The sequence below is a fragment of the Meleagris gallopavo genome, chromosome 2, assembly GCF_000146605.3.
Source record: "Meleagris gallopavo isolate NT-WF06-2002-E0010 breed Aviagen turkey brand Nicholas breeding stock chromosome 2, Turkey_5.1, whole genome shotgun sequence".
NCBI lineage: Eukaryota > Metazoa > Chordata > Aves > Galliformes > Phasianidae > Meleagris > Meleagris gallopavo.
This window is the reverse complement of record NC_015012.2, coordinates 83,728,066-83,752,804: the sequence shown is the minus strand read 5'-3', so window position 1 is coordinate 83,752,804 and position 24,739 is coordinate 83,728,066. Positions and strand designations below refer to the sequence as shown.

Genomic DNA, 24,739 nt, shown 5'->3' with positions numbered 1-24,739 from the left:
TGGATGGGGGCCCTGGGCAGCCTGGGCTGCTATGAAATGTGGAGGTTGGTGGCCCTGCATGTGGCAGGGGGTTGGAGCTTCATCACCCTTGAGGTCCCTTCTAACCCTAGCCATTCTGTGATTCTGTGATGTGTATATATACATCCCCCAGCATCAAATTCCCTTGTGGTACACACTGAACATCCCCATCTTTCTGCATCACCCACCAAGTGATCCAGATCCCTGAGAAAAAACAGTTCCACGCAAAGGTTTGCCCTTTCCAGAAACTGGGAAGACCCAAACTGCTTTTCCCAACATGCTTTTTACATGTACCACAAGGACCTTATCTCCCTCTGCAGTATGTAGAGAGCTGGATTAGGCCGGACCATCTCGATTGACCCATCCTCAAGTGTTGACCAACCAGGTGGCTTCTGCCAAATGCTTCTCCCAGTGTTGAAATGTTCCACCACCCATTGCTTTCAACATGGATTTTAACAATCCATTGTATCATTTGATTTTGCCAGAAGTTCGTGCATGATAGGGGATATGATAAATCCACTCAATACCATGATCTTTGGCCCAAATATCCACAAGTAAATTTTTGAAATGAGTCCCATTATTGGACTCAATTCTTTCTGGGGTGCTGTGTCACCACAGGGTTTGCCTCTCCAGACCCAATATGGTGTTTCGGGCAGTAGCATGGGGTACTGCGTATGTTTCAGGCCACTCAGTGGTTGCCTCCACCATGGTGAGCACATAGCGCTTACCACTGCGAGATCGTGGCAAGGTGATAGAATCAACCTGCCACTCCTCCCCACATTTATACTTTCGCCATCATCCTTCCCCCCAGAGAGGTTTCATCCTCTTGGCTTGTTTAACTGTGGCACATGTTTCACAGTCATGAATAACCTGTGCAGTACCATCCATAATTAAGGCCACCCCTCGGTCTCTAGCCCACTTATGTTGCATCTCCTCCTTGATGGCCCGAGGTCTCATGGGCCCAGCAAGCTAGAAATAGTTCTTTCTTGTGTTGTCAGTCCAAGTCTATTTGAGCCACCTCAATCCTGGCAGCTTGGTCTACCTGATGGTTATTTTGCTGTTCTTCAGTAGCCCATGTGCACATGGGCATCTACATGGTGCACCTTTACAACCACATCCTTTATTCGGGCAGCGATGTTTTTCCACAGTTCAGCAGCCTAAATATGTTTACCCCTCCTCTGCCAGTTGTTTTGTTCCCACTGCTGTAATCACCCCATAAGGCATTTGCCACCATCCATGAGTCAGTATAAAGCATTGGCCACCTCTTCCCATTCAGCAACATCTAAGGCCAGCCTTTACCTCTGCAAACTGACTTGATTCTCCTTTTCCTTCAGTGGCCTCTGCAACTTGTCGTGTGGGGCTCCATCTACAATGCTTTCCCACAATATGACACAATCCATCCATGAACAGGGCAAATTTCTTTTCATTTTCTGGCAGTTCATTGTATAGTGGGGCCTCTTTACCATGTGATACCTCTTCTGCCGGTGATGTTCCAAACTTTTTACTTTCAGGCCAGTCCTGAGATAATCTAAGATTCCTGGACGGCTGAGGTTTCCCATCCGCGCTGTTGTGTAATCAGCGTAATCCACTTCCTGGCATCAGTAGTGTGGTGGGTGGAGGGAACCTTTCCCTTAAACATCCAGTTCAGCACTGGCAGTCGAGGTGCCAGAAGGAGCTGCGTTTCAGTGCCAACTACTTCAGAAGCATCCCGAGCTCCCTCATACATGGCTGGGATCTCCTTTTCAGTTGGAGTGTAGCACTCTTTGGACCCCCTGTACACTCTACTCCAGAATCCCAGGGGTCAGTCTTGGGTGTCTCCTGAGGTTCTTTCCCACAGACTCCAAGTGGGACCTTTCTCTCTAGCAGCAGTGTAGAGGATGTTCTTTACATCCTGTCTCATTCATACTGGCCCCAGGTCCATGGCACAGGCTATCTCCGGTTTAATCTGCTCAAAAGCCTGCTGCTTCTCAGGGCCCCATATAAAATTATTATTCTTCCGCATCATCTGATAAAAGGGACTTACAGTGAGGCTGTAGTTTGAGATGTGCATTCTCCAAAAGCCCACTACACCCAGAAAAGATTGTATTTCTTTCTTATAAGTGGGCAGAGACATGGCAGTGATTTTGTTGATCACATCCATTGGGGTGTGACAACATCCATCTTGCCACTTCATACCTAGGAACTGAATTTCCTGTGCAGGTCCTTTCACTTTGCTTTGCTTAGTAGCAAAATCCGCTTGCAGAAGGATCTGGATTATTTGCTCTCCTTTCTCAAAAGCTTCCCCTGCTGTATTGCCCCACACAACAATGTCATCAATGTACTGCAGGTGCTCAGGAGCACTGCCCTTTTCCAGTGCAGCTTGGATCAACCTATGGCAAATAGTTGGGCTGTGTTTCCACTCTTGTGGCAAACAGTTCCATGTATCCTGAACGCCCCTCCAGGTGAAGGCAGACTGGCCTGCATTCTGTGGCCAAAGCAATGGAAAAGAAGGTGTTAGCAATGTCAGTGGTGGCATGCCACTTGTCTGCTTTTGACTCCAGTTCATACTGGAGTCCTAACACGTCTGGCACAGCAGCACTCAGTGGGGGTGTGACCTCATTCAGGCCACGGTAGTCCATGTTAGCCTCCATTCTCCACTGGCTTTTCGCACCGGCCATGGGGGGCTGTTAAAAAGTGAGTGGGTTCTGCTGATCACTCCCTGACTCCCTAGCTGACAAATCAGCTTATGAAGGGGGAGCAAGGAATCCCTGTTGGTGCGGTGCTGCCGTCCGTGCACCATTTTTGTGGCAGTTGGTATCTGCTGCTCTTTTACTCATAGCAACCCCACAACAGACGGATCTTCTGACAGGCCAGGCAAAGCAGGCGGCTACTCAACACCATCTGTGTCCACAGCAGCTATCCCAAAGGCCCATCAGTACCCCTTGGGATCCTTAAAATATCCCCTTCTGCGGTAATCCATACCAAGTATACAGGCAGCCCCTGGGCCAGTCACAGTAGGGTGCTTTTGCCAGTCTTTACCAGGGAGGCCTCCAACACAGTCAACTCTTGGGAACCCCCAGTCACCCCAGAAATATAAATTGATTTTGTCCCTTTGTGACTCGAGGGCATCAGAGTGCACTGTGCACCAGTGTCCACCAGTGCCTTGTATTTCTGTGGTTCTGATGTGCCAGGCCATTGAATCCACCTCCCTTATGGGACTGAGAAAGTTGGAGCTCTTTAGCTGGGAGTAGACAAGGCTTCCAGTACTTGAAGGGGGCCTGCAGGAAAGCTGGGGAAGGACTTTAAAATAAAAAAGGGCAGGTAGTGACAGATAATGGGAAATGGCTTTAAACTGGAAGAGGGTAGATTTAGACTAGATATTAGGAGAAATTCAGTACTGTGAGGGTAGCGAGGGGCTGACGCAGATTGCCTGGCAGGGTTGTGGATGCCTTATCTTGGAAGGCAATCAAGGCCAGGCTGGACGGGGCTTTGAGCAGCCTGGTCTAGCAGGAGGTGTCCCTGTCTATAGGAGGGGTTGGGACTAGATGATCTTAAAGGTCCCTTCCAACCCAAACCATTCTCTGTGGTGACTCTATGACATAAAGTAATCTTATCTGAAGTAGACTCTAAGCAGGTCAATGAGAAATAATAAATTTCTCTCACTGACTGTTGAAAATAAAAATCTAACTTGTTACCTGTACATGAATATTAGGCAGAGGTGCCTAAAGACACCGCAAGACTGTGGTGATGATACAAGATAGCTTTATAAGATAGTGGAGTAAGAAATACGAGCCTGAATAGGCAGGAGATGGGATGGAGTAAGATGCAAGGAAAGTAGAGAAATACAGCATGTGTAATGAGCAAAGAAAGGTTAATGCTGTAGTTTAAAATATGGATGGCATGTTTTGAGCTATAAGAGTCTCAAGGACAGGCATTAATTGAGGTTTTAATAGTGGTGATAATTGGTGAGGAAAAATAATTTGCTTTTGATTTATGCTGATAAGAAAGAGAAGGAGGTGAAGAATTGAGTTAATATTTGGATAGGTTGAAGGAAGCAGTCTTTTGCAGAGTACGAACAGAGATGAGTGAACCAAAGACTTTGGGACCAGCTGGGCTGGTAACATTAACACAACTTCCAAGTGAGCTGAACAGGGTGCTTACATTTTTATTGTGGAGGAAGAAGAAAAAGAAGCTAAAATGTTGGGACTATCTGGCCAAGTAGATACTCTGCATTGCATTTAGTCCTTGAACAATTTTAAATCTCTTTTACACTGTATACACACAGTGCAACTGATCAGATAGCAATGTCTGCTTTTGGTTGAGATTAATTATTCTGTGGTCTCTGCTGTGTGTCTGTACTGTCACGATCTCTTTTCACTGTAGAGAGAACTTACAAATGCAGAAATATTTAGAAGTCCAGATATAGTTGTTCTGCCCTAGCTAATTTTCCAGAATGAGTGCCTCCTATAAAATCTGCAGAGATAATAAACTCAGAATTCCTGCTCAGCATTGCTCTTTTTTAATGTATTCAAGAGTTGTATAATCTGTTTGACTATAAATTTTTATTGAGATGTCGTGAAGTATTGTTAAATTTATACGTGAGAAAGTTAGGGGAATCTCCTATTTCAGATGTGTGCTGTATATGCACTGTTGCAGAGCAGCTCGCTGCACTGACAGCAACAGTAGAAAATGAGTGGAAGAAAAATCACTTGGAACAGTTTGGCAGAATTGCATCCTGGTTTATCAAATGAGAACTACGCAGCAGTGGTGAGCTCCACAGGCTGCGTTAGGGATTCTTGTCAGGAGGACTGCTGGTACAAGGACATGCGTAAATGGTTGATTTGGCTTGGTACGAGAGAAATAAAAGTGGCTTCTCAGAGCAAGGGAAGAGAAGGTGTGATATAATGGAACAGATATCATTTGTGTCACATATTCCTGCCCATTTTCTGTTGATTTCTAACCATGTGCAACCATTGCCTTTGTACCGTTTTAAAGGTGGTTTGAACACCAGAGGTCCTATGGATTCTGGTAAAAGATCATTTTCAGCAGAACAGCTGCTCAGACAGTTAATTCCCAACCTGGAGGATTAATGTTTCCAGTGCAGCTCCCCATTTTTGACATCTTTACACCTTTTATTGAGCATTTGCTACAGCAGAGCACAAGCTATGATTAGTGTAGCTACTGAGGTCACCTCTGGGTAAGCAGGCCTTGACTTCTGTATTTCTGTTTGTACCATTTGTTGCTGTGCTGCCACAGAGTCATCTAGAGGGAACTTGTTGCATGCCAATGGGAGATTTCCCTCTGGCATGGCTACATCATTTTCCCAAATGAGGAGTATTTTAAGTTGAAAACAGCTCTCTTCTGTTAACATACTTCGCAGTTGTGTCTACAATAGAGGATTTGGTGGCGTAGTTATATCAGAAGACGAATATGCTTCTCCCTCTGTGCCTGGCCACATTAGCTGTTTTGGTAAATAGATTTATACAAGAAATTTAAAGAGATGAATTTACAATTTCAAGCTAGAATTTTGGTGAACAAGGTAACAAAATGTTTCTGTTTGTACATGTACATCATAATTAATACTGTTATCCAGGATAATTATATGTCCTTGACTCTTCATTGGAGTCTTCATTCTTCCCTGCTGGTTATTGTTCATTTATTTCATACTCATTTTGAGAATATGACTCATTTTCTATATCTTTCATACTCCCAATTTCTCATTCAGTTTTGGAGCCATAATGACATCAGTAGGCTTTCTCATCTGAAAAAATCTAGAAGTCATGGCTGTTATGTAAGTTTATTTGACGTGGACTTGATTAGACAATCACTAGCACAAAACTCGAGCATCCCAACAGATTATTGAAGGTATAATGATGATTAACCAGAGAAATAACTGCTTTCTTGCACTGGACAGTGTTTAAAATCATACTCATATAGTACCTTAACCGAAAAATCTCTGACTTGGTGAAAAGACTGCTTATACACAGGAAATCATTACATTAGGGCAAGACTTGTCTCCTCAGTGTGGTATATATGTGCCATCCAGCAGTTCAGTGCAGGAAGTGAAGAATGTGCTTGTATTGCAGAAATACACGTGAAACCAAGATGTGATTTCAGGATGAGGGTTAACTCCTACTTTGAAGGGAAAATTCAGTGGGATCTTTCATGGGTCTTTGGTGTAGAATTATCACCTTTGCACATTACAAGAATCACAAGACACTAGTGGGGCTGGCCTTGGGATTGTGGAAGCATGCGAGGATTTAAGTAACATCTAACTTATTTTTTCTTTTAGATTCATGAGACAATCGAATCCATAAATCAGCTAAAAATACAACGTGATTTCATGCTGAGTTTCTCCAAGGATCCCAAAGGATACATCCAAGACCTTCTCCGGTCCCAAAGTAGGGATCTTAAGGTGAGCTACAGTTTGAAAAGTGGGACAAGAATGTAAGAACTATAGTTAGATGTGTACAACATATGTGGCCAAAACATCCAGGATAGAAAATTGGTGGAAAAGTAGACAATGAGTGTAATGCTGCTATCCCAGAGCAGAAAGTATGCAGGAAAGATCAGTTAGGCTATCACCTCAAAACCAGTTATATCAATAAAGCCATGAAATTATTTTAATGAGTTGTCCTTCAAATATAAATATCTACTTTGTTAATAAATAATCTTCCAAAGATCTATTGTTAAGATTCTGATTATTATTTATATTCGAAAGGGGAATAGACATCTAAAAGAATGTTCAAATATTCCTTCAGCTTGAAGAGCTTACAAACTAAGGTGTTGTGGAGCTTCTGTAGCTGCATACATAGAGCAGTTGTTTGGTGTTCTCCCTGCTGTTAAAATGTTAGAGATCTGTAGCACTTATCTTGGGCAGCTGAATTACTCCTTACTTGCTCTGGAGCAAAGGTTAGGAGCTGTTCACAATTTGCCTGTTATCGTCATGTATTGGTGGTAACCACACATGCTACTCATGCCATTCATTTTCCATTTGCCTTGGGCTTAGAGGTCAATCCTGAATATTTTTAATGTAGCAGTGCAGATAAGTTTTGACTCCAGGTAAATCTAATATTTCTCTACATGGTAGAATAGCTATAGTGAAAAGTATTTTTATTTTTGTCACAGGTGATGACTGATGTTGTTGGAAATCCAGAAGAAGAACGCAGAGCTGAATTTTATCATGAGCCATGGTCTCAAGAGGCTGTGAGCAGATATTTCTACTGCAAGGTATGAAGGAGTTAGCCACACTAATGGCTCATAAGTGAATCTTCCTGTCACTGAACAATTGAATCTGCTGAACTGTACAATTTCTCTTTTTCTTTCAGATTCAGCAGCGCCGACAGGAACTGGAACAGTCTCTGGGAGTGCGCAACACATAAGTATTGCTAAAACATCACATTGGCATCATGACCACAGAACAAGTGGACTCCCCAGTGTTACTTAGCTCACTGTTACACATGGACCTGCTTCCTGACTGGATGGGAATGTACCATCGACAAACCAGTCAGAACACCAGCTTTAGAGTGACCCTTGAAAACACCGCCCGTGGGGGGTGTCTCAAAGCATTCCAGGCCATAGATAGCAGAAGATTGCCATGCTTTATACAGGTGTCAGTGCTAAAGAAGATTAAAGATTAATTCATCAACTTGCATCATTGAGTTCTAGTGGAAAGTTCAGACACTAAGCAGCAAATCCTTATGGGTTGTGCATAGAATCACAGATGGAATTGATGGGAGAAATTGAGTTGAGTGTTATAAAAGACTACAGATTTAGAGAAATAAAGGTAATTCTCATCCTGTGTTACCTAAGAGTCTCAAATAGTAACTTCTCTGGAATTAGACAAGACAGTCCTGATAGTTGTGGAATGCTTTATATTCCTGAATAGAACTTTCATTATAGTGCAAGGAGCCATCATGCTATGTAAAATAATAAACTAGGAGAGTTTTCATTCCTGAAATGAAAAGCTCCTCTGGAAGAATAAAGTACATTTAGGACATTTATTTTGCAAACTGTAACACGCTCCATTTACCCTGCCCGTGCAATGAGAGGCAAACAGATTGATATATCACATGAGTGTGATCAATGTGCTATACTGAGAGGAAGAAATTTTTTTCCAGCATGAAAGCCTCTTAAGCATTCTCAAGTGTCAGTGGGTTAGTAAAGCAGAATTTGAAGCAAGAAATAAGGCAACCTGAGAAAATGCAAATAACTAATGGTGCTTTGCTGATACCTGCCTTGAACACAGCAGATATTAACAATAAGCCTATAGGCAAAATAGGAGATTACTTAAACATTTCTTTCTTTGTGTGCCACTGGAGATCAAGACTGTAAAGAAGTTCTCTAATTGTTAAGTTGGTTCAGAATCCAAAAAACTTAACTTTGTGTAATGTGGCAGTTTTCTCTTTACTTCACAGTCTTAACAGAATCCCTGGATTGGTCTTCTTCAGTCATAGGTAAACTGCCTTTTCCTATGGATCATTCAGTTCCCCCATTCACTCTGTGTTGGTTACATAGGATGCTGTTGAATTATGAAGCACTGTCAGCCTTAGATACCCCTTGGAAACCACCTTCTTTGCAAATACATGACAAATTCAGACAATGGGAATTACACCATATTGACTTGGAAGCAGAGACATCTTCATTAAATCCTTCCCCCATCCTGCTTTTTGTACTGCATAAATTAGTTTGTCATTAATGAACCAACATGATTTCTGGTCCAAAAAGCAGCTGCCAAAGTATAACTGGGTCCTGATGATGTAGCACTCAATATCCTCTTCTAGGCTGCTCCTCTTCATCTCCTTTCTTTCACTTTCTTGGAATGAAAGTTCACGTGTGGTAAGGAATGGAGGCAGCTTTTAAGTATTTAATTTTGCTGTAGTAAAGTCCTCTTCTGCTGTCTTTGCCAATTCCTTCATATTTGAATGTAAAAGTTTCTTCTGTCAGTCACAGAAGACACAAGTCTTCCCTCCCAGTGCTTCGCTGAATACATCTGCTTACATGTTACCAGTGCCATGGCTTTCACTCTGTCCATTGTGATCAGAGGTGTCTCAGAAAATTCACGCTTGATTGCAGTCATTTGTTGGCAGTAACACTGTGTAAAAACATTGGTGTGAAAAAAGCACAGCTGTACCTCTTTGCCCAAGTCCTTTTCCTGGGAATGGCTTGGTTTGAATTTATTTTATTTTAGTTTAGTTTAGTTAAAAAGCCCTTTTTACACTAAAACCTGAAATCCAGCAGTCTTAAACTGAGTCTTGATAGGGGCTGAGAGGTTGTCAGACAGTTAATGACTTTAAATCTTATTTGCTGTAGGAACTCTGCTAATTGCACTACAAGCAAAAATTATGAAGGAAAACAGTGAGGATCATCTGCTACTGTGCTTCCATATTTGTTACACTGCTGTGTCAGTTGTGTGCATGCTGTCCCGTGTAAAATTATTTTCTGTATGTGGTAAACAGAGCAGCTACATTCAAGGGATGCATTTGATCTCCAGGAATAATAAATTCAGAAAAAGATAAGTAGGGTTGTGAGAAGGGCATGAAGCTGGGGTAGATGCCATCTGCCAGGGGCTTTTGGTTTTGAGATAACTGTCATTTGAGTGGCAAATATTTCTTCAGAGAAATTCCAGTTATGTGCCACAGCTGGCAAAATAACTGAGTCTAATCTACTTCTAGAATCTCTCTTTAGAATTAATTAAGCGGATGGGTTTTTTGGAGCAAATTAATGTAAATCATGTGTTGCTGCTGCCCAGCGGAGCCAGAACAGCACCACTGGAAGCTGCAGCCCTGTTCAGCACCAGAGCTGTACTGAAGCGCGTGAGAGCCTGGCACGCGTGTGCTTGTGCACGAGTCGGTGCCTGGCAAGCCAGAATCCAAATTCTTAGGTTCTACTCTCCATGTTCCTACTGCACATAAAAAGACTGTTCACCAATGATGAGTCTTAGTTGCCAGATATCTTCCTTTTGGTTAAAACACATCTGAAATTTTGATACTTTTGTCCTGGGCGCAGAAGCAGTTTGGGCCTCTGTCATCCATCCCGGGGGTGCAGCCAGGGCTTGGTTCTGGAAAACTGCGACGTTATCTTTGAGGAGAAGCAATGGAACAATTCCGGGAGGAACTGGAGCAAATGCAGCTTAGGCATGGAAAAATGGAAGTTAATGGTAATGAGCAGGCATGTAATTGCAGCAGATTTTGAGTAGTAAATTCACCTTAGTCTCGAGATGATGGTATTTTTTGGCTGAAAAAGAAAAAGGCGAGAAAATTTTGGGGTTTCTTTGGTTTCTACCACAGTACAATACGAATATGCACATACTGCAACAATAAATTGAGCAAATAAAATCTGTGCACAGTAGTAGTTAATTTATAGGTGATAATATAGATTGTTAGAAAATAAAGCACAAAATTAGGACAGAGTTAAGACAATTTCTGGAATGCAATAAAAGGGAAATATATCTTGAAGCTGAAATGCTGGCATAACAGCTAAGGGAAAAACAAATGTTTGATTGTGGAAGAAAAATACCAGGATAGAGAGAAGAATACCACGATTGTAAAAGAAAGGAAAAAATGGAAGCAGAGTGCCACTGAAGTGCCATTAAGACAAAGCACAGGATAATGTGCAGAGTATTGCTGAAAATAGCACAGCTGACGTGGTTTTGTATATTTTGCGTGTATGTGGATATGTGTCCATGTAGGGTCAGGTGTGAGTGTCATTCTCAACTGGTATAGAAAGGGATGTGCAGGGCACAGCCGTGTGTTCTGCGTATCACTTTGGAGACTCACTGTCAGAACTTCTCCCGCTGCTGTCAAGGGGATTTAGCTGCTCCACTACCAGCACTAGTTGTTCTAGTGCATGCGTGGCTTCAGTTGACAGCTTTTTATATCACACTGTATAGAATTTATTCTGCTGAAGCTGGTGAAAGTATTGGTATTATATGCTACAAGTCCACATTTTTCTAAAGCGGTAGTGAGGTGTTGAGTTTTTTTCCTGTTTGTGTTGAGAACCCTTTTTATGGCAGCTCGAAGAGATGAAGGGGAAATGAAGACACTTTTTTTTTTTTTTCCTGAAGAAGGAGGTGTCCTTTCTGTAACTGCTCTGTTGTTTAATAGGATGTATCTGTTCTACCAGATCCTGTACGATTAACTCTTTTTCCAATCTCACTGAAGAAAAGAACTCCATTTAAAAAATACAGCTGTGAATTTGTGTGAGCAAATATATTCATAAGGGGAGATGGAAGAGAGACTCCATCTATTCTGTAGCCATTGTGTCTTCACTGTATGATGATGAGTGAGTGGTAGAAAAGCTTTTAACAATAAATGCTTTGTTTCTTTGTAACTCTTGCGCTTACCTTATGCCTTTTAACACAGAAAACTTTTTTTGCAAACTTCTTTTGGGTATAAGTAATGTTATAGGAGCTTTTTCATACGTTTCCTCTACAGAAAATTTTATCTAAGGAGTAGGAAGAGATCACTTTCTGTGTGAAACCACTCAGAGACCTGGAGACTACTGAGCAAAGTGGGGCCATTTACCCCAATCCGTGGTGAAGATATGATGCAGGAGGTGATGATCTCAGGCTCTGCTAAGAGGGCTAACTTGGTATAATTGGTTTCTTTCTGCTCCTGATAAAAGACTCCAACATTCTCAAGTTTTCAGGTTTCTGCTTACTTGTATGTAACACACACATAAAGAGGGTGTACAAACACAGGCTTTTAATGGCTTGACAACAGTGAGAACTGTTACTCTTTAGGTCTTTCTTATGTATGAGTTTCATCATCTGCTGCCATTTGCAAAATGCGAAAGCGTCAATGAGAAATCCCTAATATTGGGGAAATCTGGCTTCCGTGCTTGGTCCTTTGATGTATACTTTGCTCTTGTTGTTAGTTACAATCAGTGAACAAAAACTTACGGCTGGATCTAGAGCCTGGAAGCTGAGAAGAAACTGGAATAAGCTGTGCCAACAGCCAGCCTTCCTCTATACAAACATTAGAAATACTTGACGAGATGAACAAGCTGCAGTTCACCAGCTCAATGAAGGAGGTTTTGTTTTGGGGTTAAAGAGCCCAGCAGACTGTCAAGAAAGAACAGCATAAAGAAGTGGAGTGTGTGGAAAGCAGAAAGAAGAAAAAAAGGTGAAAGCGGAAAGGAAGGCCTAGAATTATTACAGCAATTCGGTGAAATTGGGAGCAGAAGTAGTAACTTTAATTTGAGAAGAAAGCAAACAGCCTGTATGAAAAAAAAACACAAATATCTATAAAGATAGACCTGGAATAGTTCTACCTGGAAAGTTATCTAGGAAATCTCAGCAGATGAGAAAAAAATCAATTTTGATTTTGAAAAAAATATGGCTACACACTTCCTAATGGAGGAAAAAGCAAGTAGCAGTAATAGCAATTGCGTCTTGTGGTAATAACAAGTCCCATAGTCCCATGCATTCTACCCCCTTTGTCTTGGAGCAGCAAAAGACATGCTGTCTTTTGCATGGGAATCTGAGAGGAGAAATGCACATTTACTGTTTAGTTTCCTGTCACTTCTTCATTTTCTTGGAGAAAAAAGCCATTGGTGAGTACAATGCAAAGAATGTGGATAAATACGGAAAGAGAGATTAGGATGATCACAGGGAGTTCTCTTTGCAAGGGGAGCTGTGAGGGAGAAGTTACACAAATTTAGATAGAGTAAATCTGTTATAAAAATTGTGGTGGGGTTCAGCTCAAGACATAGTCAAGGGAGAGCTTATCAGAGCAGTCACATTTTAGGTCATGGTGCAGTTGAGCAGCTGAACAAAACTAGTTCAGGTTAAGTTACTTTGCTGTCCAGGCTCCACTGCCCAGACTGCAAGCTTAGACACCTGGCTCATGTATGTCTGCATTTTTTCGGTCTTCGTAAGCGGAGACTTATGCTGTATGCCTTCTAAAATTTGAGATTAATTGCTACCCACTATTTTGGTCTTCCTTCCCCCAGCACAGCATCATCGTACTGACAGGTCTTCATCGCTCGCCAGCCTCATACGCAGCTTCCACCTCCACATCCTGCCCTCTAACCCAGGGGCTCAATAAAAACTCAGGCCTGGTCACTTGGCTTCTGTACGGGTTATACTGCTGGTGTGATTGTGTCCTACCTAGCTATAATTATTCTTTGCTGTGAGGGCCTGTTGTTTCTTATGGTAGGCTGACTTTGAAGTTTGACTTTAGATGTGCCTCGTAATCTTGAGCTTTTCTGAAGAGTTGGACTCCGGGCATGACTACCACCTCCCGGTTTGCGTTGCTTGCCTTGTTCAGATACTGCTGGGCTGGATCTTGGTTGGGGAGCCTCTTCCCTGCCGGGCATGCTGCCACGCTCTGCTGCTGGCTGCCTGTCCTTAGGGAGCAGCCACCTCTTACTGCTACCTGACAGCCATCGTGTCTGTATCATCCTGTCTTCTGTGTCCTTTGCAGGCATCTTTTTCCCCATGCATTTCATACATCTCTATAGGTTTTCTCCCTTTCCAAATGTCATACCTATTCTACCTGGATGCTGTCGTTATCACCCACCATTTCAAACACTCAACTGAACTTTGAAACACTATCCTGCTCCTCCGTGCATTTATGCTGTTTTGGTTGATCTTGCCTACTGCACGGGAACTGTTGAGTCATGGCCTGAACCACTGATTGATCACCTGAGGAAAGGACCGAGTCAGCAATGGGAGCACAGGTGAAGGCAATTCAGCTGTGGGACAGGAAATGTGGAGCCTGACCGCAGCTCTCCTACACCCCATTTAAGGGCTGACCCCTTCTGGGGAAGGGTTTCTTTCTGGAGATCCCTCCTCTGAAGTCTTTCCTGCAAACCTAGATCTTCAGCTACAGGTGAGCATTCCTTCTCTGCTTGTTTCTTTTCCCATTTTCACCATGATCATCTTTCCAGCTGTAACGCCAAGTGTCACAGTCAGTTTTTTTTATCTGTGCAGATGCCAGGCCTTTAGACATCACTTCACCTGGGACAGCATGAAGCAATTTGATACTTTCTTACTTTACTTTTGTAATCTAGGATTAAGTGACTTTCTATAAGCAGGACAAGAAGTGATAGTGGGAAGGAATTGGTGAAGCAGATCTGTATCTGATAATTCTTTGAAAAACAATTTCCCATACTCTATGCAAGGCAGGCTTCAAAATGAGACAAAAATGACCGAGGATTATTTACTGCAGTGATGGATATTTTGTGCCTAAATTGAAGGGATAAGGATTCAGACAGATTATAAGGAACTTAAATTTAGGAAAAGAGTTGGGATTAGGAGTAGAGTTCAAGTTAGGCTTTATTTTGGGAGCAAGTTTAGTTAAGAATTCTTAAAGATAAGAGTTAGGGTTTATTTAAGATTTAAATTGGGAAGGCAAGGAGTAGTTTTGTAAGCCCAAGATATCAACGAAGGTACATGGCTATCTGCAGACACTGTGTCACACCGAGTTACTGCTGATGCTGGAGCAGTTCCTGAGCATTCTGTCTGTGGAGATGCAGTAGAGTGGCACCGACAGGCTCTCACTGTAGGGTGGCTAATGCTGCCATGTGGGCAAAGATGGACGATTGTAAGGCGGTGGGCCTCCTGTCCTTGTCAGTCAGGGCTGTGCCTTGTTACATGCTCCCTACCTTCCCTACAGCATTGCTACAACTGGGTGTAGTAAGGGGTTACCCAGGAGTTTCTGCGGTTTTAAGAGGAGTGGCTGAGGGAGCTGGGATTATTTCCTCTGGAGGAGGCTCAGAGCAGATCTTATTGCTCTCTGCAACTTCCTGAAGGGGGGTTGTGATGAGGAGGGGTTTGGCCTCTTCTCCCAGGCAACAAACAGGACCTGAGGAAATGGCTGCAAGTTGTACCAGAGAAGGAGGTTTAGATTAGGCATAGGGAAAAACTTCTCTCAGAGTGTGGTCAGGCACTGGAATGGCTGCCCAGGGAGGTGGTGGAGTCACCATCTCTGGAAGTGTTCAAGAGGTGTCTGGATGAAGAGCTGCGAGATCTGGTTTAGTGCTTGTGGTAGCAGCGGTGATGGGAGGATGGTTGGACTGGATGATCTTTCCAACCTTGTGATTCTATGGTTCTATGTCGGGATCAAAAGGGAAAAGAAGCATGGGGGAGGAAGGGGTGTCTTGTGACTGCCAGTTTTATTTCTTCCTTGATCAAGAGAAACGATAGCACAAATAGTGCAAAGTCCTCTGTGGTTTGCAGTTCTTCTCTTCTGGGACAGGTACCCAGAACTTGAGCATTAACTCTTTAACTCCCATTGGACTACATCATGCTATGATATGGAATACCAATAACCAAAAATCATACAGCCATGACATCCACTGGCTATCCATTTCTTTTCTGCTTCTGACCTCCAACCTTTTCCATAGTTTTCCTCCTCCTCTGCTCTGCAGTTGATGGCTTTAAGGAGGCAACTGCTCTCTATGAGATGGATGAAAGAAAGCTGCTCCAGAACTGAGTGCTGTAGTGCACCGGAGGAAGGGAGAGCATACGGGCAGTGTCCCTCCTGGGATTATGTGCATGTCTTAATACAGAGTTGCATTTCTGCCTGCACTACTGGCTGTGTTTGTAGTCCTTTTGCACTGGGAGAGCAGCTATCATTTGTATCAAGTTTATATAGCAAAATTTTGGTAGGGGGGTGCTGCAGGAGTGGCCCTTATAGGGGGTTCAGAAGCTGCCCCATGCTAGATAAGAGCTGGTTCAGGCAGCTCTGAAAGGGACCTGCTGCTGGCCAGGGCTGAAACAATGAGTGATGCTGGTCACATCTCCATGAGAGTACACTGAAGAAAGGAAAGAAGTACTGCACAGCAGCAGCTGAGAAAGAAGAGTGAGAAAATGTGGGGAGCAACGACATGGTGAAAAAGAACGGGAAAGTGGTGCCCCAGGCACTGGAGCAGGAGGTCCCTTGCAGTGTGTGGAGGTGGGTTGTGTAGCAGGCCATCCCTCTGCAGAGCAGATCTCCGTGCTGCAAGCCTGTGCAGAGGACCATGGTGCAGCCAATGGAGAGCCTACACAGGAACAGACCGTGGGCTAGAATATCAGCCTTTGGAGAGGAGCCCTTGGAGCATGAGGTTTGGTGGGAGCTGCCCACTGTGGGGAATTCCATGCTGGAGTTCCATGGTACAGCCCCATACTGAAGCAGTTCTTGAAGAACTGCAGTCTGTGGGGAGGATGGCAACTCATGGGAGGGACCTCACACAGGATTAGGTAAAGGGAGTGAAGAGGAAGGAGTACCAAAGACCAAGCATTATGGACTGAATGCCAATCTGTTCCCCGTTTCCCTGTGCAGCATGGAGGGAGGAAATAGAAAAAGGTAAATGGGGGTTATTTAGTTGGCTTCTGGTTCTTACTATTCTAGTCTTTTATTAGTAGGCAATAAATTATATTATCTCCCTGTACTGACTCTGTTTTGACTGTGTAACTGGTGAGTGATTTTCCTGTCCTTACCTCAATCTTTGGGACTTTTTTCATTTTTTTCTCCATGTCTTTTCGGGGAGAGAAAGAGAGAGCAGTGTGGTAGTGCTTAGCCTACCCATCAGTGTGAAACAACTGCATGCTGTGTCCAGGGGCACAGGCTCCATAGTGGGGTCTGTGTGGGGAGGGGACAGTGCTGTGAAGTGGTGGCCCTGTGTTCCTGAAGGAGTGCAGCTGGGGCTGGAGGAGCCCCTGCTGCAGCAGTGAGGGTGCTGCTGAGGACGGATTACCTCTCTGGGTAAGGGTTTGCCCCGAGGCTGGGATGTGGTGCTGGTGGAGCCTGTTTGATTCTTTCTTCTCTTCCTCTGTGTTAGTCCTGCATCCCATCTCTGCTTTTTCCCTTTTCCCTTCTCTTTGCCCTGAGCTGTGCACCTCTCTTAGTGCTGCCCATCGATCCCTTTGTCAGCTCTTTGGCACATTTTTTCTGTTTGCCTGTTCATCCCAATGTCTGTTCCACTCTCTCTCTGTTCTCTCTTACAGTCGTGTCGGCTTTTTTTTTTTTCCTTTCAATTTATGCCTGTTTGTGTCTCTTGCTGCACGAGCTGCTGCTTGCTGCTGTTCTTTTCCATTTTCGTTGCATGTCTATCTCTTTGTCTGTATGGCCTGCTTAAGTTCTCCCTCCTCTGTCCCATTCCTCCTGATTCCAAGAATTGGTAGATTAACCTCACGCTCCAAGGGGTTGCATCAAGCAGGTATTCACCTGCTGCAGTGCTGGGTACATACAGGATTGCTCCACCCAACGTATGCACTTCTGCTCATGTGCAGATTACATTTATTGGTTGTGCTCATTCATACACACATTTTTCCCCAGAATTTCATGCATATGCTCAATATTTTCTCAAACTCATTAACGTTTTCTTGGAACTAATTAACAGAAGACCTCTCCCCTTAGAGCAAACTAACCTATATCAGACCGTTTAGTAACTCTTTTTAAAATCTTTGTGTGTGTTGTTGATGCTGTTTTGTTGTTCTTTGTTGTAATCTGTAAATTCACCCATCTTGGTCCTGCAGCCCATCGCTGTTTTTTCTTCTCCTGTCCCTCTGCCCCGCTGCTCCTCATCCTTGTCTCTTTCCTTTTCTCTTTGTTCTGCCTGTCCTGTTTCTCTCTCTTGCTCTGCCCCTGTCCTTTCTCCTGTCCCTGTTTTTTCTGATTCCATTTCTGCCCCAGTGCCCATCACTATTCCCTATTTTCTTTGCTTTCTGCTCATCCTGCCCATCAATAAACACGAATACCCTCTCCGGGCATCAGTAAAAGCTGCAAATATGCAGGGAACCAAGTATTTTCTGTTAACTTCTCTCTGACAAAAGCCTTGAAAGTGATCCCACAAGGTGAAGTGCGAACGCAGGGTGACACACTCAGCCACAGAGCATATACACTGCTCATAAAACATGCAAAAGGAAAAAACATGCAAAGCATGTGGAAGGCATGGCTGATGGACCAGCGGGTGACATTCCATGATTCTGTGGTTCTTCCTCTTCACTTTTTCCTGACCAAAGTAGGGTGTGGGTTTTTTTTTTAATTAAAACTGCCTTATTTCCAAATAGTGGAGTTGTTTAATAAACTCTTTAATAATCTTTCTTTTTCCTGTTTTGGCAGTGTGTTTCTTTTTGTGTAATTCTACTCATTATGTCTTAATTCAGGAGAAAATAGTGTTACACAGAATGTTTGGAACAGATGTCTTAACTGTCTATTTTAAATGGGTTTCCATTCTGTTCAGCTTGTCACAGTGAGATCTGAAACATAGGAGGAAATTCCTGTGATATTTTCCTACAGGAAATAATAGGTTCCTGGTATGTAGCCTCATTTTCTAAAACATTTTTTTTAAACCCTCTAATGCGTATGCATTTATTTTCCTACCACTATCTTTGCATGTAACTTGGAAGATCTGACATTGTTCTGTCATGTATCAGTATATTAAAACCATCTCTTTATATTGACAAAACTTCGATTGTCTGAATAGAGACTGGAATTTGGCTGGACTTCTGTTGCTCATTGTTGAAATAAATATTGTTGTATATGGTTGTGCCAGGCAGGCCTGTTTTGTTGGCTTCAATCTTGCAGTACTGAAACTAGTCACAGCTCTTCCCATATTTACTAGAGGCTTTGGTTCAGTCCCATGCTGCTGAACAAAATTTCTATGCTAACAGTTAGGTTTTGTTTAATACTGAATTTAAAGCTGCTGTTAATTATAAAGCTAAGTAAGATACATACACCTTATAGATAATTAACTACATAGAGAGTGATGGCTCAGTAACTGACCAGAGGGTATTTTCTGTAAATACTGCAAGCATAATTTAGTATCTTTGTACATTGTTACTACTAACACAGTGCTCTTAAGTAAATAAGTATTATGTATTTAACCTGTCAGAGAAGTCTGGAATCTAAGTGTAATAGTCTCTTATAGTGGGGGAAAAAAAAGCTTATGATGGCATTCCTTTACAAATAGTGAGGATCCCAAATGTCTTTCTTGAGACCAGGGCAGGAGCAAACAGGATGTAACATTTGTTAAAGCAGAAGGAACAGCACAGCACAGACTCTGGTGATCCATTCTCTTTTGGTTACAGGGGAAGAACACAAAGATAGAAGAGGAGAGAAGGGGGGGAAAAAAAGGAGGAAAAAATGAATCAAAGCAAACAAAGGAAAACTTCTCCAAATCCAGCAAACTTGTGCTAACTCCTTGTGAATATCTGTAAATAAGTAATAAAAATAATTGAATTCATATTGTCAGGTTTTTTTTCCAGGTGATGAAAGAGCTGGTATCAATGGGACAGAAGCGTGCAGCAAAGCCGAAGATGGCTTGGAATGATTAACAGAGCTACGTGAAACAGCTGAGCAACTCTCAGTAGAAACAGCAGTAACAGCTTCCATTCCTGGCTCTGAGATTCCGTCCGGGCCACCCAAGGCTTGTCAGTATCCACTGGTCAGTTTTGATATCAAGCAATCTGTTGTCAGTTCTTCCATCCACAACCGGTGCCAGGATGGGCCGCAGGGCAGCAGCCCGCGTTTAACAGGTGCCCAGCAGGAGCAGGCAGCGCCACTGTCATGAGACCTGCATTTTTAGGACCATTTGGATTATTGTTAGCATCCTGTCAGCACCGAGGTCAGTCAGCCTAAGGACTGACGTTACCATTAGCATTACTTTTATGGTGACTTCTCTGGGTCTTTCTCAGGGCATGTTTACAGTGGCCTAGTAGAATTGTTTTAGAGTCACCAGGGTTACGATTAACATGACTTTTAGGGTTAAGATTACTGTTACTTGAATGATTGTTTTTGGATAATGGTCAGGGTTAATTTTCCTTTTGCTACAAACTTATAGCATGATTTTTATTGCTACGTTTGGAGTTGGCAACGATTTCAGAATCAGGGTAAGGGTTAGGATTAGAGTTCCACTGGAGGTTAATACAGTTATCTTCACAGCTCTTATGTGGGCTGGGGTCTGGGTCAAGTGTTTCAAAAATGAAAGTGGGGGGGGGGGGGAGGGGGTGAGGGTGGGGGAAGAAGAATAAAAAAATTATTGAAAACTGCAGATTTCCTAAATCTTTGTGGAAATAATTTAATGGCCCATGTGAAACTCAAAGCTGCCTCTTTGTGCAGTGACTGCATTTAGATTTGCTAGGGCCAAAACTGCCCATTTTACTGCATTTAAAAAAAATCAGAGAATAAAACTTGGAGTGCATTAAAGGCATTTGTAAACAAAGATACTAAAATATGAACAAGACAGGCTGAGAGAAAACTAATATGGCCCTGTGCTTTCTGCTAATGCACCTTAATTACATTTCCATTAAATTTGCTCAGTAGTTAGATTGTGGTGTGTGGATGTTTTAAAACAATCTAATTCACACGGGGAAAATAAATATAAAAAAGCATGACAGTATCAATTCGATTCGATCATTTTTTTACAGATATAAGAGAAGTTTATCTTAGTTTTCTCAGTCTCCTCACCACCCCTCCCCCTTTTTAACTTCGTGTTTTTTCTCCCGTCATGCAAAGAGAGAACGGGCGGCACTGCGGGCTCGCGTCACTCCGATCGGAGCAGCTGTTTCCGCGGTCTCTGCTGCCACTGCGTGGTCAAGCTGAGGAAGTGCGGCCGCCTATGTTTGGTGCCGCAGGCAGCAGGACGCATGCGCACCGCCGTGGCGCGTGTATGTTCTCGTCGCTCTGCGCAGCTAATCCACCAGTCTTCCGCTTAGACCTCTAGGCAGTAGTGCGCATGCGCCAGAAGACCAATAGGACGCGTTTGTGCCACCCGCGAGGGTGCAGGTGAGCGGTCGGTTCTTGGACAGCCGGCTCAGCAGTGCTCCCCCTGCTTCCAACCCAGGATGCCCCTTGCCTATTTCCTTGTGTGAGAAATGCTTAAAGTTAAAGATTCCTTGTTAGATAAAGATCATAGTGATAGCAGCAAAGATTATTCATTATTGCAGTAACGGGTGGAAAGACTGGAAACTTCACTGCAAAAACACAATCCGCCTCTCACATCTGTGCAATCTTGCAGACCCAGAGCATCCAGGGTAGTTTCTGCTTTTGTAGTATTTGCGTGCTGCAAGGTGAGCAAAAGGTTTTACTGCTTGATTGTTCTTCTCCAGGTGCTGGCTGCAAGAATTGAGGATGCGATAGGAAGCATTTGTCTCCATGGCAACATAGTTACACTCAGTCCAGAAAGCGTGAAAGTCAGGTTGAGGTGGCAAAGCACTGACTTGCTGGGGATGATGCAGTACTCAAATGGTTAAAACTCACAGACGTTACTGTACGAGGAATGGTGCTGTATTGCGCTCCTGCCTTCAGCAGCCCCTGGAGAAATGCTGTGTTGGATGCAGCACCTTTATGTTACCCTGACTGCTGCTGTGCTACACCCAAAACTCATCTCTCCTTCGTTAGAAGCTGGAAAGGGAAGAAGGAAGTGAAGCAGGGGAAAGGAAATTTTGATGTAATTTGGAAAATAGTGTGGTTTGCTCATCATAGTATCAAGAAGGGCTTTGGATTTAATCTACAGAAACCAGAGAAGCAGGACTTGCCTGAGAAACTGTATCTGAAGAGGTGAGGTGGCGGCTGTGGACCTACAGACCAAGCAGTACTGCCTGACATTGGTCAGGGTGAGCTCCTCCTGCTACAGCGCAGTGATGACAGGTGTGGAGATGATCTGCACGGCCAGCTCCTAAGTGGGAGCCAGGAATAAACACGGCTGGAGAAGAGAGGTGTTAGGAAGCAGCTGAGGCATTGAAATGCATCAAAAAAACCCTGAAAAGCATCACAAAGCCACTGCTAGGAAGCTTGGGGTTATCATGAGCAGCATCCAGGATGCTAGAGAGTATTTGCTACCATCCTAGATGATAGCAGAGCTCTTGCTGCAGGCAGCTCAAAGCCAGACAAAACAGGAACAAACGCAGAGCTCTGCTGCATGCACCCCACAGCCATCGCCTTGCAAGCTGGGGTGCCTTGCTGTTTGTTGCATTCATCCCAATCTCTGTGAATGAAGACTTGGAAGGCAGTCAAGGTGTTGATTGAGCATGAGTGTGCTTTTATTATTATATAAAAGATTGGACGGTGTGAGAGGTCCAGGGTAAAGATGGAACTCATCCTCTCTTGTCATGAAGAGAGTGGCTCAGAGCTCTCAGTGCTGCTGCCCAGTGCCTGGGGCTGGAGGCCTGATTCTAAGTCCCCCTCCATGAGGCTCGGCTTCTCCTCCCTGATGCTGACCTGCTCCCCCATGGAGGTGCTGCTGTCGGGGCACCCGGGTTGTGCTTGGGCTGGGCTACACTGCAGAGGCGCTGGGTCACAGTCCAGGCTGGTGACTGCACTGGCTGGCTGGCTCGGGTCAGCATCTTCAGCAGAGCTGGGAGAAATGAGGGCATGAACTTGGATGAGCTCCTTCTCTCCATCGCTGTTGGTCTGTGGAAGGCTGTCATCGGAACCGCAGCGATTCGTGCTTCCTAAGAGCTCTCCATTCAGGGAAGCACACAGCGCACCATCGCTACTTGCTCTGGATCTTCTGGGTTGACAAGGGCTCGATTCACCTAGGAAGGATACACAGGGGTTAGTGCTAAACTGTCACTGTCCAAGCACAGTCTTGGTGTGGTCTGTCAAGTAAGCTTTAAGCAGCATGCGAGATGCTCCCTGGCCAACTCTAAACAACAACAAGGAATGGAGTCAGCAATAGCTGTTAAGTCTGTGCTGTCAGCTGAGCAAAGAATCTCATAGTCTCCTCAGCCCCCTAGGGAAACAAAAACAAGACAATGACAGGCTGAATTGTGAAAGTAGTAGTGATGGTGGAAAGAAGCAAATGGGCTTCTAGCAACAGTGCCACTGTCTTGAAAGCGATCCTTGTGCAGGTCCAGATCTTGACTTAACAAGAGACTCATTTGGGAAAGACAGGAGTTAACTGAAGCTGTTAGGTACAGGCTGGAACGCTAGAGGGAGATACATGCCCACTGACAGCATGAATTCTTTGTTGCTGAAAAGCAAGGTGTGGAAGCTGGATTTGCACCCTTACCTGCCAAAACTATAACTTCTGTCTCTGAGGGCTCCCTGGGACGGCACTGCAGTTGGCGTTTGGCCACAGAGGATGGTTTTCTTAGGCTGAAGCAGGAACACCCAGAGCCAGCCGGTGATTCCTTCATCTTGCCGGCTGGACTTTGTCTGGAGAGAGGAAACAGGGAATGGTGTGAGTCGTGCGTGGTGCAGGGTGAGGGAGGAGCTGCACTGAGCTCTTGCCAACAGCTGCTTGTTCCTGGCACCGCCTGGTTTCTGCTCAAACACAACTTAGAAACTCGCTCCCTTTCAAGCAGTTGAGGATGGTTCCATTCCTATAGCTCAGCCCTGAAGCCTTGCTGGCTAAATTCCCCTAAGCTGTGTCAAGCAAGATACAGAGCACGTGAGCAAAGGCTCCACAGCTGTACAGGACAGCATCTAAGGGATGGCTTTGATTGAGCTGGCAGGGATAAGTGCTTTCTGAGGAACCGTGCAGCCATAAGGGAAGTTCCAAAGCATCTCTGACTCTGACATTGACACCTCATCGGCCCCCATCTCCCTGCCACGTTTAGTTTCTAGTGCCAGCAGCTCTGACCAACAGCTCTGCTTAGAGGAGAACTGGAATTGGTTTCAGGCATGAGGCCCTGAAATGTGGGAAACCCCAACCTGTCCAGGTACAGCCAGCACAGGCCAGGGTAGACATCAGCGTGGCTTTCTACATCTCGTGACTGCCTGCCCAGCAAGGAAGGAGGTGGTGAGGCTAAACTGAGCCCGGCAGGCACCTGGATGTTAGTTGAATCTCAGAGTCCAAAGGGAGTAGAGATTCACGGCAAAACTTCAGGCACCATCAGTTTCATTTTGTTTCAGCAAGTTTTGGCATGAGAAATAGTGTGTGTGGGGGGGGGTGTCCAAAAAACACAACCCACCCAAACAGTGATTATAGGTGCTGGAAAACAAAATCCTCTTTACCTTTCAGATGGAAAGTCGAGAATTGTGTGGAATTTGCCCTGCACAGCTGCGGGGCCCCCTTCCACTTCTATGTCCCTGCTCTGCGTCACGACAGGAGAGCTGCTGTGGCCTCGCCTCCATGCCTGTGCCTCCTCCAGGGTGAGCAGCTCTGTGGCAGGAGAAGACACCCACACAGACTTGGGCCCTGAGAGAGAACTGGGCCCTGTAAGGGAAAACCACAGGTAAGAGCGAGGATCAGAAAGCGGCCCCAGATCACAGTTCTGGGGGAGGTGCTGCATTTTTCCCAGACTTGCTTATCCGAGCCACTGGAAGAAGAGGAGCTCAAAATAGCCACGGGGTCAGAGGTGTGTTAATGGTAAAGGACACGGTCGTAATGAAGAGCAGCTCACTGTATCGAAACAGGCAGACCAAATCCCTAGAAAACGGGGGCAGAGAACTCAGAGAGCTTCGCTGCCACACGTTCATCAAGCTTCACCTGCGTGCACAACATCATAATGACGGTGACGGTTTTCTCCTTGTAAAGTTTGGGCCTGCACATTCTCAGCATCCAGCAACAGGATGCCGTACTCTAACCTAAGCCCAGAAGTCTGCTGTCCCCTCGACAGGAGAAGCGTATTCCAAAGATCGTGGAGAAGGCCTGCATTTGATCAAGGTGTCTGATCAAGATCAAGCTCATGCAGGAAGACACTCACCTGCTCCACCTGCGACGTCGGATCCGGATTTGGAGCGGAAGAGGACGTCCGTGTGGTTGATGATGAACTCCACCACAGCCGACTGCGTCTGCAGTTCCATGCAGGCAGCTCTCCCGCTGGCGCAGGCAGACTCGTTCTGCTGTGATCTGTACAAAAGGC

General features: G+C 44.4%; 2 protein-coding genes and 1 long non-coding RNA gene across 7 annotated transcripts in view; 2 read left to right on the top strand and 1 right to left on the bottom strand.

Annotated features, from left to right (window-relative positions):
• Positions 1–11,328, top strand: part of LOC100543126 (SWI/SNF-related matrix-associated actin-dependent regulator of chromatin subfamily D member 3) — an 87,556-nt gene extending 76,228 nt beyond the window's left edge. For all 5 annotated transcript variants that reach the window (XM_010707773.3, XM_019613191.2, XM_010707772.3 and 2 more), the window contains 3 exons: positions 6,290–6,412; positions 7,126–7,227; positions 7,326–11,328. In XM_010707773.3, coding sequence (XP_010706075.1) covers positions 6,290–6,412; positions 7,126–7,227; positions 7,326–7,379 — 279 coding nt within the window. In that variant the 3' untranslated portion in view covers positions 7,380–11,328. The remainder of the gene's footprint in view (positions 1–6,289; positions 6,413–7,125; positions 7,228–7,325) is intronic.
• A 943-nt stretch (positions 11,329–12,271) lies between these two features.
• Positions 12,272–21,782, top strand: LOC116216355. Its single transcript, XR_004158982.1, has 3 exons — positions 12,272–13,832; positions 19,196–19,374; positions 20,445–21,782. It is a non-coding gene; the product is annotated as an uncharacterized LOC116216355 (long non-coding RNA).
• Positions 21,783–21,939: 157 nt separating this feature from the next.
• The window catches only part of LOC104909933 (rho GTPase-activating protein 32-like), a 5,675-nt gene continuing 2,875 nt past the window's right edge, over positions 21,940–24,739 (bottom strand). Inside the window, exons 2-5 of the mRNA XM_010707771.3 lie at positions 24,581–24,726; positions 23,889–24,090; positions 22,942–23,087; positions 21,940–22,465 (exon numbers count right to left, since the gene is read on the bottom strand). Of these exons, the coding sequence (XP_010706073.2) occupies positions 22,038–22,465; positions 22,942–23,087; positions 23,889–24,090; positions 24,581–24,726 (922 nt within the window). The 3' untranslated portion in view covers positions 21,940–22,037. The remainder of the gene's footprint in view (positions 22,466–22,941; positions 23,088–23,888; positions 24,091–24,580; positions 24,727–24,739) is intronic.